The sequence below is a fragment of the Pteropus medius genome, unplaced genomic scaffold (genome assembly GCF_902729225.1).
Source record: "Pteropus medius unplaced genomic scaffold, Ma_sr-lr_union100, whole genome shotgun sequence".
Lineage (NCBI taxonomy): Eukaryota > Metazoa > Chordata > Mammalia > Chiroptera > Pteropodidae > Pteropus > Pteropus medius.
The window spans coordinates 3,960,143-3,976,079 of NW_024351073.1; the positions used below are offsets into that span (position 1 = coordinate 3,960,143).

Consider the following 15,937-nt stretch of genomic DNA (forward strand, 5'->3'; position numbering starts at 1 on the left):
ATAAGCTTGCCAAAATTAAATGGCATAACAAACATGAAGCTTTTGGAATAGTGTATGGCACTCAAGTAGCATATGAAACATTTTTAACCGAAATCTAATCAAATCATTGCCACTATCTTATGATTTATAGGAAACAGAAGAAACAAGGTAATAAATTAAATAAAACAATAATGAAATAAGACTGACCTGATCTTTTAAAATTAATCAATGCAAGGAGAAAAGTTTGTGATAGTTAGAAAATATTCTAAATTTTAAAATATGACCACCAAATGCAAAATATGATCTTTGATCAGATTCTTTAAAAAAAAAAAAAAAAAGCAGGACTTTTTTTGTTCAATTTTTGGGACAACTGGGGAATTTGAACATGAACTGGCTATCAGATGATATTTGGGGAGTGTTAATTTGGTTGAGTGAGACAATGGCTTTTGTTTATAAGAACAGTATCCTTATTTTTTGGAGAGTTAAGCTGAAATATCTACGAGAAGTAGCGAAATGTTTGTAATTTAATTTAAACTAATTTAGCAAAAAAGTATAGATGAAACACGGTGGTGGATACATGGGTGTTCATTGTACTATTTTTTTTTAATTATAAATTTTCGTCATTAGTTTTAAAAATAAATAAAAAGCATCAAACATTTATTGTGTAAAATTATTTCCATTATGCAGTTTAGTGATTCTGAAAATATTTTAAGATATAATGCTAGGATAGATGCTATCAGAGTACATTAGATTTGAGAATCTTGTTGGTTTTGCCCTTCATTCTTGAAAAGACTGAGGCACTGAAAGGAAAAAAATTCTTCCATTCTGTTTCAACGAAGATTTTATGCTAGCTGAAGCTGAAATTGTATCTCTCAGTCACACAATATTCTGATACTAGGCTAAATGTTATTTTCTTAAATTTGTTCTTCAGACACAAATGACTTTCTGGTTTAACATGCGTGTAATAATTCAGTGTTAAGGAAACACATAAAGGATTCAGAAAGATTGTCAGAAACCAAAGTTCTGTACTTAGCTCTCACCTAAACAATTCTTCCTGTTTATATACGTACACATATAAATATTGAACTATGCCATGTAGTTCCTATCATTTACTCACTACACTAACTTAATCAAAAAACAATAGTAACTGAAAAAAATCCAATTTTCACCAATAATTTGTTTTACGGTATTAAGCAGCCCTCCTCTTGAAATATGTCCTTCTTTAAAAAGTTGCTATATAGTTCATCAATTGGGCAATATAAATATATAACTGATATTTAGTTTTCTAGCTAAACATTAAAAAAAAGAGGTGATACTACTAGGAAAACAAATTTATATTCATGAATCATAATAAAAATGACAAAACAAACATACCAATATTCTTTCAATCAGCATATCATAATACTGCTCAGCAAGCTGAGGTCGACAAAGGACAAATCGACCTAGTAATTCTACTGCTGCTTCTCGGACACTAGTGGAGTTATCCATCAATCGTCCATGAACTCCTCGTTGCATATCAAGCTACAGGAAAATAAAGAATATATAATTTATACTAAGTAGAGCTATATTTTAATTTGAATAGAAAGCTTAAATAAGAAGAATCATTTGTGCTCCTCTTTACCCTTGCTAGGATACTGGGGTCTACAGCAACAACCTCAGATAAACACTTCATGGCTTTTGTTCGAACGGCAATTGCATTTTCACCAAGAACTCGAAGAATCTGCCAAGCAAATGTTGACATTTTCATAAATTTCAGAACACACAACAGTTAACAAAACATAGCATGAAAACAAGTTGAAGAAATGAAAATAAATACCGTGTTTACCTCCCTTTAATTTTTATATAAGTGAGTAAAAGACCACTTGTCTCACTGATCCAAAGCTTAACCTAAAGGTCAGTACACATGGCAAGTGAGGCATTCTACACTTCAGGGCCTTTTCTTTATCCTGGCATTCTGAATTAAACCTGGTTTTTTATTGCTATGCTTCATTTGCAAGGATCTGTAGCCTCACTAAAACCTTGCTAGGTGTAACTTTAATTAGGGATATTTATTATCATTTAAATAATATTTGGTATTATTTAAGTAATTTGTTTTCACAACATCTATCATTCTATCTATAAGTGTGCATACTCCTGCAGATATATAGCCATGTAAAAGGCATGCAGAACAAAGACATTTAAACAAATATGGAACACAGAGATAAATGCTACTTTCATGATTTTTAATATATCTATTCTCAATAATGAAAAGACATCATACCCTACCTCACAAATATCCAGAATTAGAAAAATCAATATCATTGTGTAAGGAATTCTGATCCATTTTACCTGTGTCAAATAAATATCAAAGCTCTGGGCAAACGGCCTCATAGAGGCCAAGTATCGAACAATCAAACAAGCATCATCATAGTCCACTGTATCAGAGTTCATCCTGCAACAAAAAGTCATTAAATTTTTATTTTTTTTGTAAATTAGGTAAATAGATTTCAAAGAGATAACTGAAAAAGTAAAGATGTTTTCTCTTCGGATCTTACTTTAATGTGCTGAACTGAGAAGGCGTAGTTTTGATAATGCTTCTAAGAAACTTTTTCCGGTTTTCAGCCCGATGCATAATTTGACCAGTTGTCTCAACTTCCTTTGCATGGTGTGTTCCTTCTGATGATTCCTCATCTTTTTGTGATTTCATTGCTCTTTCTGTTTCCAGAGTTGTGTCACGAAACCACTGGGCTATATAGAACTTACGAGAAAACTAGAAAAAAATTAGGTAAGACTTGAGTTTGATGAAATTAGTAACAATTTCCAACCCGTTGATAAAATTAAACCACTCACAATCAGAAATGAGATTAAGGTTTACTTTAAAACAACTTCCTAAAAAAGTTTTGAACAAATAGACAAAATGCTGAAGGTAGACTAGTTATTTTCAAAATCTCACCTTACTTCTTCAAAAACTACACAATTATTGAAATATTTTAATGCTGAGTCATACTTATAATCTGTTCTTTTCAATAGAGATGGCAGTTGCCTGAATAGCTTAGCAATCTCTTTAGACTGCATTTTTATCAATTAAAAAAAATTAAAAAGTACCTCAATATATGCACTGTTCTCTAATATAGCTTATAAATTTTACATGTGACCTATACTAATATTTTAGATATGTAAAGTACACAAAAACAGAATTAAATGATTATATTAAAAAGAAATATACATATAAATTCGAATAGTTTTTTAATATGCTAACAGATAATGCAATCACCTGGGCCATGCCCATTGTCAGCACCAATGATCTAAGCCTAGTCCCATGTCACACAATTTCAGTATACTATAATATCTGTATCAGAATTCCATATAAAACAAATCAATCCATAACCATTCTTTTCTTTAGATTTATAATATTCTTTTTTTCAAAAATCAATATTCTAAACAACTTCCCTCTTCATGACATTTCCCAATTTTCTTTCAGACCCAATTTGAATAAACATGTGATATCTCCAAAAAAAGAAGAAAAGAATCCTACCACTAGTGAAGGATCGGTCTCAGTGTTTTCATCCAAGTAATCAAGCAATGCTTTTTGCAGTTGTTGGATTTCATCTTCACCTCCTGAAACCTATAAAACAAACCGAATAAGAATAACAACAACAAAAATACTAATGCACTTTAATTATATAGTTGTAAACACAAATCTGTGGGGAAAAAAACTGATAAATTATAAAAATGAAAATATAAGTACAGCAACTAAAAGGAAGAAATAGAAGAATACTATTTTTGAAAAATATGCTGATAGCTGAGAGGTTGGCCTTTATTTTTATGAACTACATGTCATCTTTCTTTGAAGTAGCTCATAGGTAGAGGACATAAAAACTATCAAAACAATGTGTTAAATCTTCAGAGGGAGAAAGATCCTAGCACTGGTTTTCTGTTAAGAGAGAAATCCAAACTTGTAATCTAGTAAACGGAAGCTGTTGTTTTCTTTATTATTATGTGTTATATGTTTCCTTGGGATATTACTTAAAAAGAATATTTTGTAAGGGAAATATTTTATTTATAATTAATGTAAAATAGTACTTTATTTCATGCAGGACATTAAATATACGGTGCATGAGCTGTTCACTTGATAGGAGCAGAAAAGGACTGAATCTTTAGGTCCCGTCAAGAATAATACATAGCAGAAATTAACTGAGTTGATATTCATGTCTATACTTTATATTCTAGCTTTGCCACATGAAATGCCAAATATATGGTTTAGAATATATCTAAGTAGAAAAGATTAGAATAACCCATGTTCTAGGAGAGAGGTAAAATGGATACATTAAGAAATCCATCATAGCACTATAAGCCAGTACACTGTAAACTTCCAAAAGCAATTTGAAAGTATGTTGAAAGCCACAAAAATATTTATAAATAACTACTACCCTCCAGTTTTACAGTGTACTATCTACATGGCCATATGTGACAAATAAGAGGTCCTAGGTCCACTCTAAGAAATAATGAAGTCATTGAGCACCTAGCTCTTGGTTTCCAAATTACCATTTTCCAATAAAAGGAGCCTACACTACTTGGAGAAATGGCTAATTTCTAGGGCTGAGGCAAGGACAGTAAAAGATGAGCCTAAAACGTCTTGTTGTGCTACAAAGTAAGAAAGTCCTCAAAGAAAGAGAAAAAAAAAAAAGAAAGAAAGAAAGGAAGGTAAACCTAAAAGCCAGCTTGAAGCATCGCTCACTGGGACAACTCGAGTATTAAAATAAGGACAGCAACAAATTATAACCTATTAAAAAGAATAGAAATGGTAGTATTATATTAATGGTAATGTCTTGCTTTTGACAGTTGTACTGTGGATATTTAAGGGAGTAGTTTGTAGAAAATATACAAGTAGTGGTTCTCAAACTTCAGCATTCATTAGAATCATCGGGAGGGTATGCTAAACCACAGACTGCTGGGTCCCACACCCAGAGTTTCTGATTCAGCAGATCCAGAAAGAGTCCTGAAAATTGGCATTTAAAAAAGTTCTGAGGTGATGTTAATGTTGGTGCTACCTGTCTAGGGAATCACACTTTGGAATTCAGTGGTAATGTCTGCTCAAATGGTTTAGGAAAAAAATGCATATTCAGATACACATAAAGGTATATTTTGAAAAAGAATAAAGCAAATGTAAGTTTTCAACAATTAAAGAATCTGGATAAAAGGTTTATGGGAGCTCTTTGTATTAGTCGTAACTTCTGTAAGTTTAAAATTATTTCAAACTACAAAGTATAGCAAAAAAAATTAGAGGTATTTCTAATGGCCGGTATGGATAAGGTTACAAACATTAAAAAAAAAAGCAGAAAAAAATGAAAACAGTTGTCTATGGCAGGATTAGAGATCATTTACCTACCAATTTTCATAAGTAACTTTTGGTATTACTACTACCCTCATTTATACTTAAAAAAAAAAAAAAAAAGTAGAGCAATAAAACACCTTTTCCACTAAATATGAAAGCTCCCTAATATAATAAAATGAAAAGAAGCTCTCTTCACCTTTTCCCAATATAAAAAGAAACACAACATTCAAAGGTACAAAACAATTTGAAGTAAAAGATCATCATCTTAGTAAACTAAAGACTGAAATAAAAAACTTATGTTAAACCAAACAGAAAACAGCATCATACATTAGTAACATTATAGTTTGTAAAAAGAAAGCAAACTAAAGATTTATGTAAATCATTTAAATGTTCCTGTTAGATATTGTAATTTACCCTAAGGTATTAACTTTCTCCAGTGGGGCTTTTGAAAAACCCACTTTTAGAAGTATAGATCTTATTTTGAATCTATAAAATGAAATGCAACACTGATATTAACAATACCTAAAGAAAATATTTAACTATTATTTATCTCTGAATTTTAATCCTTTATCTCAATACCTGTTTTAAAATTCGTTCTATAGACCCCTGATCCATTTTGCTTGTAACGGCGTCTTTCCTCAGTCGAGCAGCAACAGTTCCAAGGTAATCAAGAGATGCTACTCTTAAAGCCATCTCTGTTGACTTGTTACTGAATTGATGAACCTAAACATCAAAACAGAGCAAAATTTAATTTAATCAATTTATAATAGTACTTCTGACAGCAATTATCATATAAATTCCAAATCTATGTTGTATTATCTGACATGTAAACTTTTTTCCTTGTGATATTGTTTCATAAAGTATATTGCCTTTTGAGTTTCTGAAACCTGAACATTTTCATTTCAAAAAGAAATTACAGATTAAACCTAAGAACACACTTTCTTTAAATGTAGGCTCAACTGTTTATTTGAAAAAAAAAAAAGGGGGGTATTAATGAGTAATAATTTCTTAGGCTGGAATTCTGATGCCTGTGAAACATTATCTTGTATATTCATACAGAACTGTATGAATATATTTTCCAGTTCATGGAAAGTAAGGTCCCAACAGCTTTGTAACAATTTGTATTGCATAAGACCAAAAGTAATTTAAAAAACAGAAAACACAATATTCCTTTACACACTTCTCTACTGTACTACATGAAGACTAAAAAGTGTCACGTTTTCAGAAATACTCTTAAAAGATGACAAAGAGTTCACATTAATTAGTACATGCTTTGAAATGAATCACCTACAATAACTTATGACTCAGTGTTGAGATGCTTTTAAGTAACAATATAAGACCTCCAAACTAAAAATGTTTTTAAAGCAGTTATCTTATGTAATGAAACAAAAGCACCAAAAGTCACAACAGTTCAGTTTCCTACAAGGTACTGACAATATTGCGTACAATTATGCACATGCAAAAATAGAGATGCAATGGTCATATTTCCTTACACATTTTTAAAGAATTCATCATCTGTGAATCAGAGTACATCCTCATTATGTTGTCTTCTAGTAATCTAATAATCTTTAAATGCTATTCTCTTACCAACAGTCTCCCTAACAAACTAAGGAGTAGTTCAGCAGCTGGCCATTCAGGCTTATTGACTGTTGAAAGAAGGTCTTGAACAAAATTTTCAAATAATGGTCTGTAATCTTCTTCACCTTGCTTACTACCACATCTGTTTAAAGATAAATGAACAGGCTGTGAATTTAGGTGACATGCTCACTAATATGACTGAAATTTTGCTAAGTTTTCTCTTCTCTATATCTAAAAACAAGGTATTAAAAGAGTACATGAAATAAAATATGGTTTAAAATAAATTATTTCTCAAAATTCATTTTTCTCCTATAAGGAATCCATTTATTGACTAACATTAACAAATTAACACATTTTTAAAAATGACCACTGTTTTTCTATGAGATTACCGTATATTTTTATGAAGGTTTAGTAATCTCTTTCCACACTTTCCTATTCAATTAGAACGCCCCAAAATTTACTGAAGAAAAATTATAGAATTTTAACCCAGTACTTTAACTTTTGGAGCCCAACATATAAATATAAGCAAGTTCGCAGAATTTTAGATTTTTAATATCCCAATTATCTTATTTTAAATCAGGAAATCAAGGACCAAGGAGACAAATTCAAGGTTCGCATTACAGTAGGAAATTGAATGACTCTTTTACTTAAACTATTCTCTATACTGGGGAAAATAAAAACCAGATTATGTAAACTAAACTCACTTTTTAAGGAAGATGGAAAGGAAGTTTTGGGCTGTTCGCATGGCTGTTTCATAAGAGTTGGTAATGACAACATCTTGGTCAACCTAGATTGAGATAAATAAATTTATACAGATATAAGAAATAACCAGCAAACAAAATAGTTAAGTTGTTAATGCTATGTTACTAATGAATAGGGGTAACACATTTAAATATTAAAATGCTTTATTCACACACACACACACACACACACACAAAGGTACAATGAGCATACTAAACATATTTCAATACTTTATAAAAACAACTAAATAAAATATTGACAGGTCATATTATTAAAATACGTAAGAGTGACAAATGTGGTTAACAAATGCAATATCAATAGCTGCTTATCATGATCTAGGTGAGAACAAGAAACTGAAAATTCAAAAACAATTTAAAAAAGAAATATCACAAGCTCAAAGTTTGTAAAACATTGGAATATAACACAAAAGAAAATTCAGCTCTGTCATTATCAATTTAAAGGCTAGAATACACATATGCAATTGGAAGTTGTGGAAACCCAGAAGGTGAACATAAGAAAAATCTCACTAGTAACCAGAAACATGCAAAATAAAATATGGTATCATTTAACACTGACCAGACTAAGTAAAATAAAAAAGTAGAATGTAAATTAGAATACCACTTTGTTGACCAAACTGACAAGTTCCAGTAAATTTGTATGTACACTATGATTTAATATTCTACTTTTAAGTATATCTAGAGAAACTCTGTTTTAAGTTATGATGTAGTTACATATGTGTTTAATCTGAGTCAAAAAGAATCTGGTATTTAGTTATATCTACAATGTTGAGTGAAAAAATGAGCTATAAATATGTCACTGTATCATTTATGTAAATTAAAAAAATTCTGTATCAAAATTATGCACATAAATAAATAAAAGGAAGGAATAACCGTTTCATGATACTGGTTACCAATGGTAAGGAAGAGAAGAGTGGAGAGAGAGAACAATGAGATTTGAGATGGGAAGAAACAACAGGGACCTCAACTTTTACGATACGCACTTTTTTTTTAACTTAATTGATTATATATTTATTATTACACGCACATATATCTGGATATAACAGAATAAAAAAATAAAATTATCCCTGTTTTGAAATTTTTAAAAATAATATTATGAAACCTGAAAAAATTATAAGTGTTGGTAGGTAAGAGCTACAAAACCAAAAGCAAATCTTAGCTATGAGTTACTCAACAAAGAGGGCATAAACTCATTTTCTGCATGAATTAACTTATAATTATGTTATGCATTAATGTAGGCATTACGTATTATAATTATAATATTCAGTTTCACATTCAATATCACACTCCAGTCTTACAACTTGGTATATTAGGCTTGTTAGGTACTATCACCCCCATTTCATAGCTGAAGGAACAAACTCAGATAATGATTTGTATGTTATCATTGACTGGGAGATATAACAGTCAGAACTGGAACTTGAGTCTAAAACCTGATTGACTGCTACAAGAATCCTAAAGCCCAGTCATAAAGCCCTAAATAAGAACTTCAGTTTCATAAGAATGGAGAATATATGTGCTTCTTCCTATAAAAGTACAAAGTTATAAAACTTAGAAAATATTCCTTACTTTTTTATTTGAGTCCTCTTCTGAATTAGAGTCCTTCTCAGATGATGGTAAGTGTACTACACACTGAATTAACTGTAAAACCAGTGCTGTAACCATCTGAATATACATAGGCTCTCCATCCATATCACTACTGTTTAACCTTTAATGAAAAAGAAAATATTTAAATCATATGGAGTATGAAGAGAATTTCATATTTCATGTCATCATCTGAAAGCTTCAGAATGCTTATTTTACCAACATTTCTAGGTGTTATGTTTAAAGCCTATAATAGTATCATTTCTATTTTAATAAGTTAGAAAAAATATCAACTAAATCTCTATGCCTACTTTGATAATTACAAGTCAAAGGAAAATACAATATTTAATACAAATTTCTATACTCTATATGCACTGCAGATAAAAAATTTATAGTGAAAAATTTAACTATTTCTCAAAATGATTTTTTAAATGAGAAGACTTCAAGATTTCCAAGCATTCTGGTGTTCCTTTTCTTATTAAAATCTGCTACAGAGTCAGCTTGTGATCATCTGTGCTATAATATGAGGTCAATGGGACAGAGTATGAAAAATCAAATTCTAAATCTTTTGTTCTAAAGATATTTTGAAAACATAGGAATTCTTTTATATGCTGATAGCTCTTCTTCAGGCTTAACAGACAATAGATGTTTATCAATATATAATTAGTCCAAAAAATTCAGATAAGAATAATTTTTTAACAGAAGACGGTCTTGAAAGCAATCTAATTCTGTATGCCAGATCAACACATTTGAACTTTCAGGAATATTATAACAATTGTTATGAGAATGATGATGATTACCTAAGACAACAAAGAAAATAATGCTGACAGCAGTGGAAAATATTCCTTAGTGTCTCTGTGCTTAGAGATTTAAGAGCATTTTATCTTCATGTCTGCTCTCTGTACTGCTGTTACTCTTTCAGCTCTCTTTTAAAAACAGTATTTCATAACTTCCTACTGTTAAAGCATTAAGTCCAAGTTCCTTAGCATGGCTTATAAAATTCTTGAATTGCCTCTGACTCTTTTGAGCCAATTTCCTATCGCTCTTCTCACAGATCAGTGGTTCTTAACCAGGGATGATTTTGCTCCTCAAGAGACATTTGTCAGTATCCGCAGAAAATTTTGCTTATCACTCATTGGGAGAGGGGTGTTACTTTTGACGTCCAGTAAGCAAGATTGGGGATGTTGTTTAGCATCTTATAGTGTACAGGACAGCCCTGCACAACAAAGTATTATTTGGCCTAATATGTTAATAGCACTGAGACTGAAAAACTTTGCCACAGACCTTTACACTTGAGAATCACTGAACTTCTTTAAGACTCCCAAATGTGCATTATTTCACATATCTATTCTTCATGCTATTCTGACTAAATTGCCTCTTTTGATTATAAAATAAAAATTAGACAGAAATGATGAATAAATACATAATGGAATTCTTCATTATACTTAGCCTTTGCTATAATTACCTGAAGTTCCTTAAACTCCTCTTGCTGGTTGGTAATCTTGCAAGTGAAGTAAAAATTTCTTCCAAAATTAACTGCCTATGTTTTTCATATCTTGAGAATACCTGTTTAGTAATAAGATTCCAAATTATGTTTGTTATAATTATTTGCAAACAAACCAAAAATGATACTATAACGTGATAAAAAACATCATCTGCCACTAAGAAGGAAAATGTTTTCAACATCTCCAATAGCAATGACTGAGATAATTTACTCAACTTTTCAATCACTAATTAAAACATTCTTGTAGAGGTCAGAACATACCAATTTCATTTAGAGGCCTATGATATCTTGGGAATGGAAAGTAAGACAACATTCAAATTATTTTAAACAATTCTTATTTTACTGTAAATATAGAATTAACAGAAATATTTTAAAGTATTTAGAAGTGCTTAAAATCTAAGGCACACTAAAGTAGTCCTTATGTTAAAATAAATCTATGGAAAACTCGAATCTAAATTAACTTCTGCAGGTTTGGATTAAATAATATTATTTTCCTGGGGGGAATAACTAAAAATATGAATTGATTATACTTACTGCAGTGACTAACTTAATGGCACACAACTGTAGTTCACTGACATTTTCTACAAAAAATGGTGTTATTCCCATTGATGATACCTGCACACACACACAGAAAGAGTAATTAGTACGCATTGCTAGTTGATTTCAGTAACATTTCGCCTTACTAAATTCTAAAACATTCACAAATTTCCTGGAAAACACAGAGGGAATTTATTTATTTTTTCATCATTTCTTTCTCTGCTCCATTTCATCTTCAAGCACATACCTTCCTTCATAGCTGCCACAACTCTAATCTCCACCTTTTGGGATGATAAATGTCATAGGAATATAAACGAAATAACATTTCTGCCATTCCGGATGAAAATATCCTGACATATTATAAAGGAAATGATAATTTATCTTTCAAAGAATCTAGTGTTTAGAATTTATACTACATTTATTCATCTTTGTCATATACAAAATGTTTCTTTTTAAAATTTCCCTGGAGTTAATTTCTTCGATTTAGATATACTGAGTGGAAAAAAATTAACATTGCTAGTATTACTATTGAATGAGCAAATTTATATTAAACTCAATTAGACCTTCTAGTCTTAAAATTATTTGGTCTGCAAATATACAAAAGCTTTCAAAAAAACCTACCTGAAGAATTGTTGTGTCTGTAAGAAGTTGTATCTCTAACAATTCTGATAAGCTGCTAACAATGTCACAAACTTTATTATAAAGCATTACTATTACTCTCTGCTTATGGGTAGAACATTTTGCTCGTTTTGCCTTGGAACTTAATAAGCCTCCTAAATGAAAAACATTAAAAACAAGAAATATACAAATTTTTAATCATTTTTAATAAATAGCAGAAAACTGTTTTTTGAATTAAGAGAACACACTTTTTTCCCCTACATAAAAATACAACCTGGCAAATAAAGCTGCTTATTTATTAAGAGAGAAAATTACTCTAGGCATATTTACTTAGAAAGTAAACATTCATAACAGATAATGTATGGCACATTTCAGTGGCTATTAAATTCTTGTATTTAAAATATTACTTCATCTTTATTTCTATTTTTTTCCATTGGAACAGGACAGTAAGATTATTTGCATTTATTAAGTAATAAATAACTAAATGTATATTATTTAAGAATCAAGTTTGTCCTCCTCTCTTTTACCGTACACATTAACTATTTCACTCCTTATTTATAAAGATTAGAAATAAAAGTATCAATCCATTTTGTAGATAATAATTAATATTTGGGGTAAAATTAAGAAGTGATAAATGGAACCAAGAGCTAAAAATATCTGAGATTTTCTCTGACCAGCAGAAATTATTATATGTAAATAGGTGCTAAAGAAATAACAAGTACTGGATTAACTAAAAGCTCTATATTCTAGTCAAATCAAAGCCAGTGTTTATTATAATCTATGTAATCTAATAATTTTGATGCCATTTTAAGTCATAGCATTCTGACACATCCAACATAGTAATATTAACAGGTAATTTTGATGATATACTCAAAAACTATCAATTTAAGAAAAGGGCAAACTAACCTCCATGAGGATCTAATCTGTAAACAGGATCATACTGAGGATAAAGTGTATTCTGTAAATGAAATTTAGTGTACTGTATAACTCTTTCGATTACATCCTCAATATATACAGCTTTTGGCATGTTAGGAGATGTCATAATGTTGATAGTTGTAAGACAGGCATCTGCCGATTTTGTAACTCTCTCCATAATTAGGTCTCTCCATAACCTTTCTTCTTCTTCGGTATCGTTATTCTATAAGAGACCACATTGTTAATGAAGTGGAAATAAACACATTTATAGGTTAAAATATATAATAAATTATGATATGTTTGATTTTCACGGGTGAAAAACATGGTAAGGGTTTTGATGTGCATACAATCTTTAAAAAACATTAGAAACGAGGTACAGATACTGCTTGCTATTCCTTTAAGATACCTGTTTCAATGCTTTCAAATATAATATACCCTTTCCTTATGTCACCACTAGATGACACTCCAGTTATAGTTACAGATACCTTTATCTTCTGTGTACTTTATCTAAAAACTATAAATATATACATACAAATAACTTTGTGTTTGGGGTATAAACATTATAGTCAAAAAACTTTATAAATTCTTCTTGCTATAGTGAGAACAAAGAGAAAATTAACAACGACAAAAGGAAATAGAGCCTTATTTAAAAGTAGTAAAATGTTTACTGACTCAATCATTCCTGATATGTGTTTTTCAACAACACTGTAGTTTTGAACCTGAGATTAAAAAGCAATGATTACTATGCGGACTACTGAAAACATAATTTATTTTCTAAAATGGGTAATTCAAAAACTGAAGACTGCATTTTAATTTACAAAAATCTAGACTTCTGTCTGGAAAGCTAGGTGATTCGGTCTCAACGAAATTATTGTCATTCCAGAAAACCTTAACACTATTTAATGTGTTGCAGATAGTCTTAATATTTGACACAAATGATGAACCTTCTTAACAAAATGATACAGTAGCATTAGTGATTTAGAAAGCCCCTCTCTGCTTTATATATAATATGCTTTTATTTGTTCCTTTTCCCAATGTATGAGCTTTGAATAGCATAGCTGTGAAAGTAAACAGGCTGCTGATGTATAATATTAACGATATGGACCTTACACTTACATGATTTAACAAAGTGGAAAGCTTTGACCCATCTTGAATATTCTTCTCCAAGATATTTAGGACCTTCACAGTTTTCTCAGTGGAAAGCTAAAATCATAACATAAATTCTTTTATCGATCATTGGTAAAAGTAATAAATTATTCAAGAAACATTCTGTACAATTATCCCCTTTAGGCTATGGAATATATAACATTACCACCCTCTTGAAGAACAGAAAAAGAAAACTTTCCCACTTAGGTCTTCTACTCAAATTCTGAATTATGTAGAGAATTAATCACTGTTTCTGAAAGTCAGAAGAGCAAATAGAGAATGGGCATATTTCACATATGCATGTTTCTAACTCAACTCTTACCATAAAGTTAGTCAAGCCTCAATTTGCTCGAATGCCTGGCCCCTTGCTTTTGTGGCAGTGTCACTGAACATATGTATAAAACATATACCACATTTCCCCACCCTCACTCCCACACACAATTTCATTTGTTGATTTGATTATAACACGGCTTCCATACAGTGGATGTCTTAAAATCCAAGGTAGTATTTTCAATAACAGAAGCATAAAACTGTAAATAGTAAGAGTTAAAAATGTATAACATTGCTTTACTTAGAAGAAATCTTTCTTATTCATTTCAGTATCTATTTCATTTCTTACAAAGACTGCTTTCTCTACTTAAAAAATTAGTTGATTTAGAGGTTCTGCCAGGAGGCAACTGTTGTTACTAATACTCTCCTGATTGAATAGGTCTCCTCTTAAAACTTCTAGCAGAATCAAGACTCTCAACAAAATCAGCCAGAAAAGTCAAAAGGAAGGATCAATAGAGTAACTGACATTAAGTACACTTTATTACTCATGCTGGAGTATAGAAACAAGTTCCTCCAAATACTGCTTTATATATTTTAACAACAGATTAAACAACTGAGACTTTTGGCAAACTTTCCATGCTTTGAAAATACTTAGCAAGTTAGCTTTTGAAATAGAATACCACTAGCTACATGTAATTGTGGAACTTATGATGTCATATTCCTATATACAAAATAAATCAACACACCCACATTGCACATAGTAGTATCAATGTAAAACAAGAGCACATTAATTCTTGGTTAACTGTGTGATATGTCTCTCTGGCTTTAAACATCAAACTCATGGGAACTCTTGTGTACTGTTGGTGGGAATATAAATTAGTGTAGCCACTATGGAAAACAAAATGGAGGTTCTTCAAAATAGTAAAGAGAGAACTACCATGTGATCCAGCAATTTCCCTTCTGAGTATATATCCGAAGGAAATAAAATATTAATTTGAAAAGATATATGTACACCCATGTTCACTGTCGCATTATTTACAGTAGCTGAGACTGTATTTTCAATCAGATGTTGGGAATGCAAAAATACTGTTTTTGATCCAAGGATGTGAAACCAAAAAACAATCCATGTATAAGTGGACCTGCGTACTTCAAAGCTCTGCTGTTCAAGGGTTAACTTTATATTTGAAAGTTGCTATGAAAGTATAACTTAAAAGTTACTATTACAAGAAAAAAAATTATAACCACGTATGGTGATGTTAACTGGATTTATGCTGTGATCATTTTGCAATATATACAAATATTGAATCATGTTGTGTACCTGAAACTAATATGTTACATGTCAATTTTAGCTCAATAAAAACATCAAAATTTATCACACTCATTACTTAGAACGCATGCAATATATAAATAAAAAAAGAATGATTGTATTTTAATTTTGTAATGACATCAAAATATTTTCCAGTCTACTTTCAAATTATGACATTGAAAAACTAAATAAGTTTAAATTATTTAGAATAAACTTTACAGATAAACATAATTTTTAATTAATTCTTTTACTATTCTTGAAGAATCATCATTTTTACATTACATACTAGGAAATTTAAGACTTAGAGTAGATACTTGTGTGCTACAGGGAGCCTGGTTAGAAAAGGAGAGAGGATTTGTCTTGAAACTGTGTTTGCATAGCAACCATGCAGTAGTTTAGGGGGTGAATGGTGGTTCATAAAGATTATAGGA

At 30.5% G+C, this 15,937-nt stretch overlaps 1 protein-coding gene across 3 annotated transcripts in view; it reads right to left on the minus strand.

The window, feature by feature from the left end:
- The window catches only part of NIPBL (NIPBL cohesin loading factor), a 166,339-nt gene that overhangs the window by 38,456 nt on the left and 111,946 nt on the right, over nucleotides 1-15,937 (minus strand). For all 3 annotated transcript variants that reach the window (XM_039842640.1, XM_039842641.1, XM_039842642.1), the window contains 14 exons: nucleotides 13,901-13,987; nucleotides 12,776-13,007; nucleotides 11,873-12,024; nucleotides 11,249-11,329; nucleotides 10,676-10,776; nucleotides 9,196-9,334; nucleotides 7,576-7,658; nucleotides 6,881-7,013; nucleotides 5,873-6,016; nucleotides 3,494-3,583; nucleotides 2,514-2,728; nucleotides 2,308-2,410; nucleotides 1,601-1,699; nucleotides 1,354-1,500 (listed from right to left, as the gene is read on the minus strand). In XM_039842640.1, coding sequence (XP_039698574.1) covers nucleotides 1,354-1,500; nucleotides 1,601-1,699; nucleotides 2,308-2,410; nucleotides 2,514-2,728; nucleotides 3,494-3,583; nucleotides 5,873-6,016; nucleotides 6,881-7,013; nucleotides 7,576-7,658; nucleotides 9,196-9,334; nucleotides 10,676-10,776; nucleotides 11,249-11,329; nucleotides 11,873-12,024; nucleotides 12,776-13,007; nucleotides 13,901-13,987 — 1,806 coding nt within the window. The remainder of the gene's footprint in view (nucleotides 1-1,353; nucleotides 1,501-1,600; nucleotides 1,700-2,307; nucleotides 2,411-2,513; nucleotides 2,729-3,493; nucleotides 3,584-5,872; nucleotides 6,017-6,880; nucleotides 7,014-7,575; nucleotides 7,659-9,195; nucleotides 9,335-10,675; nucleotides 10,777-11,248; nucleotides 11,330-11,872; nucleotides 12,025-12,775; nucleotides 13,008-13,900; nucleotides 13,988-15,937) is intronic.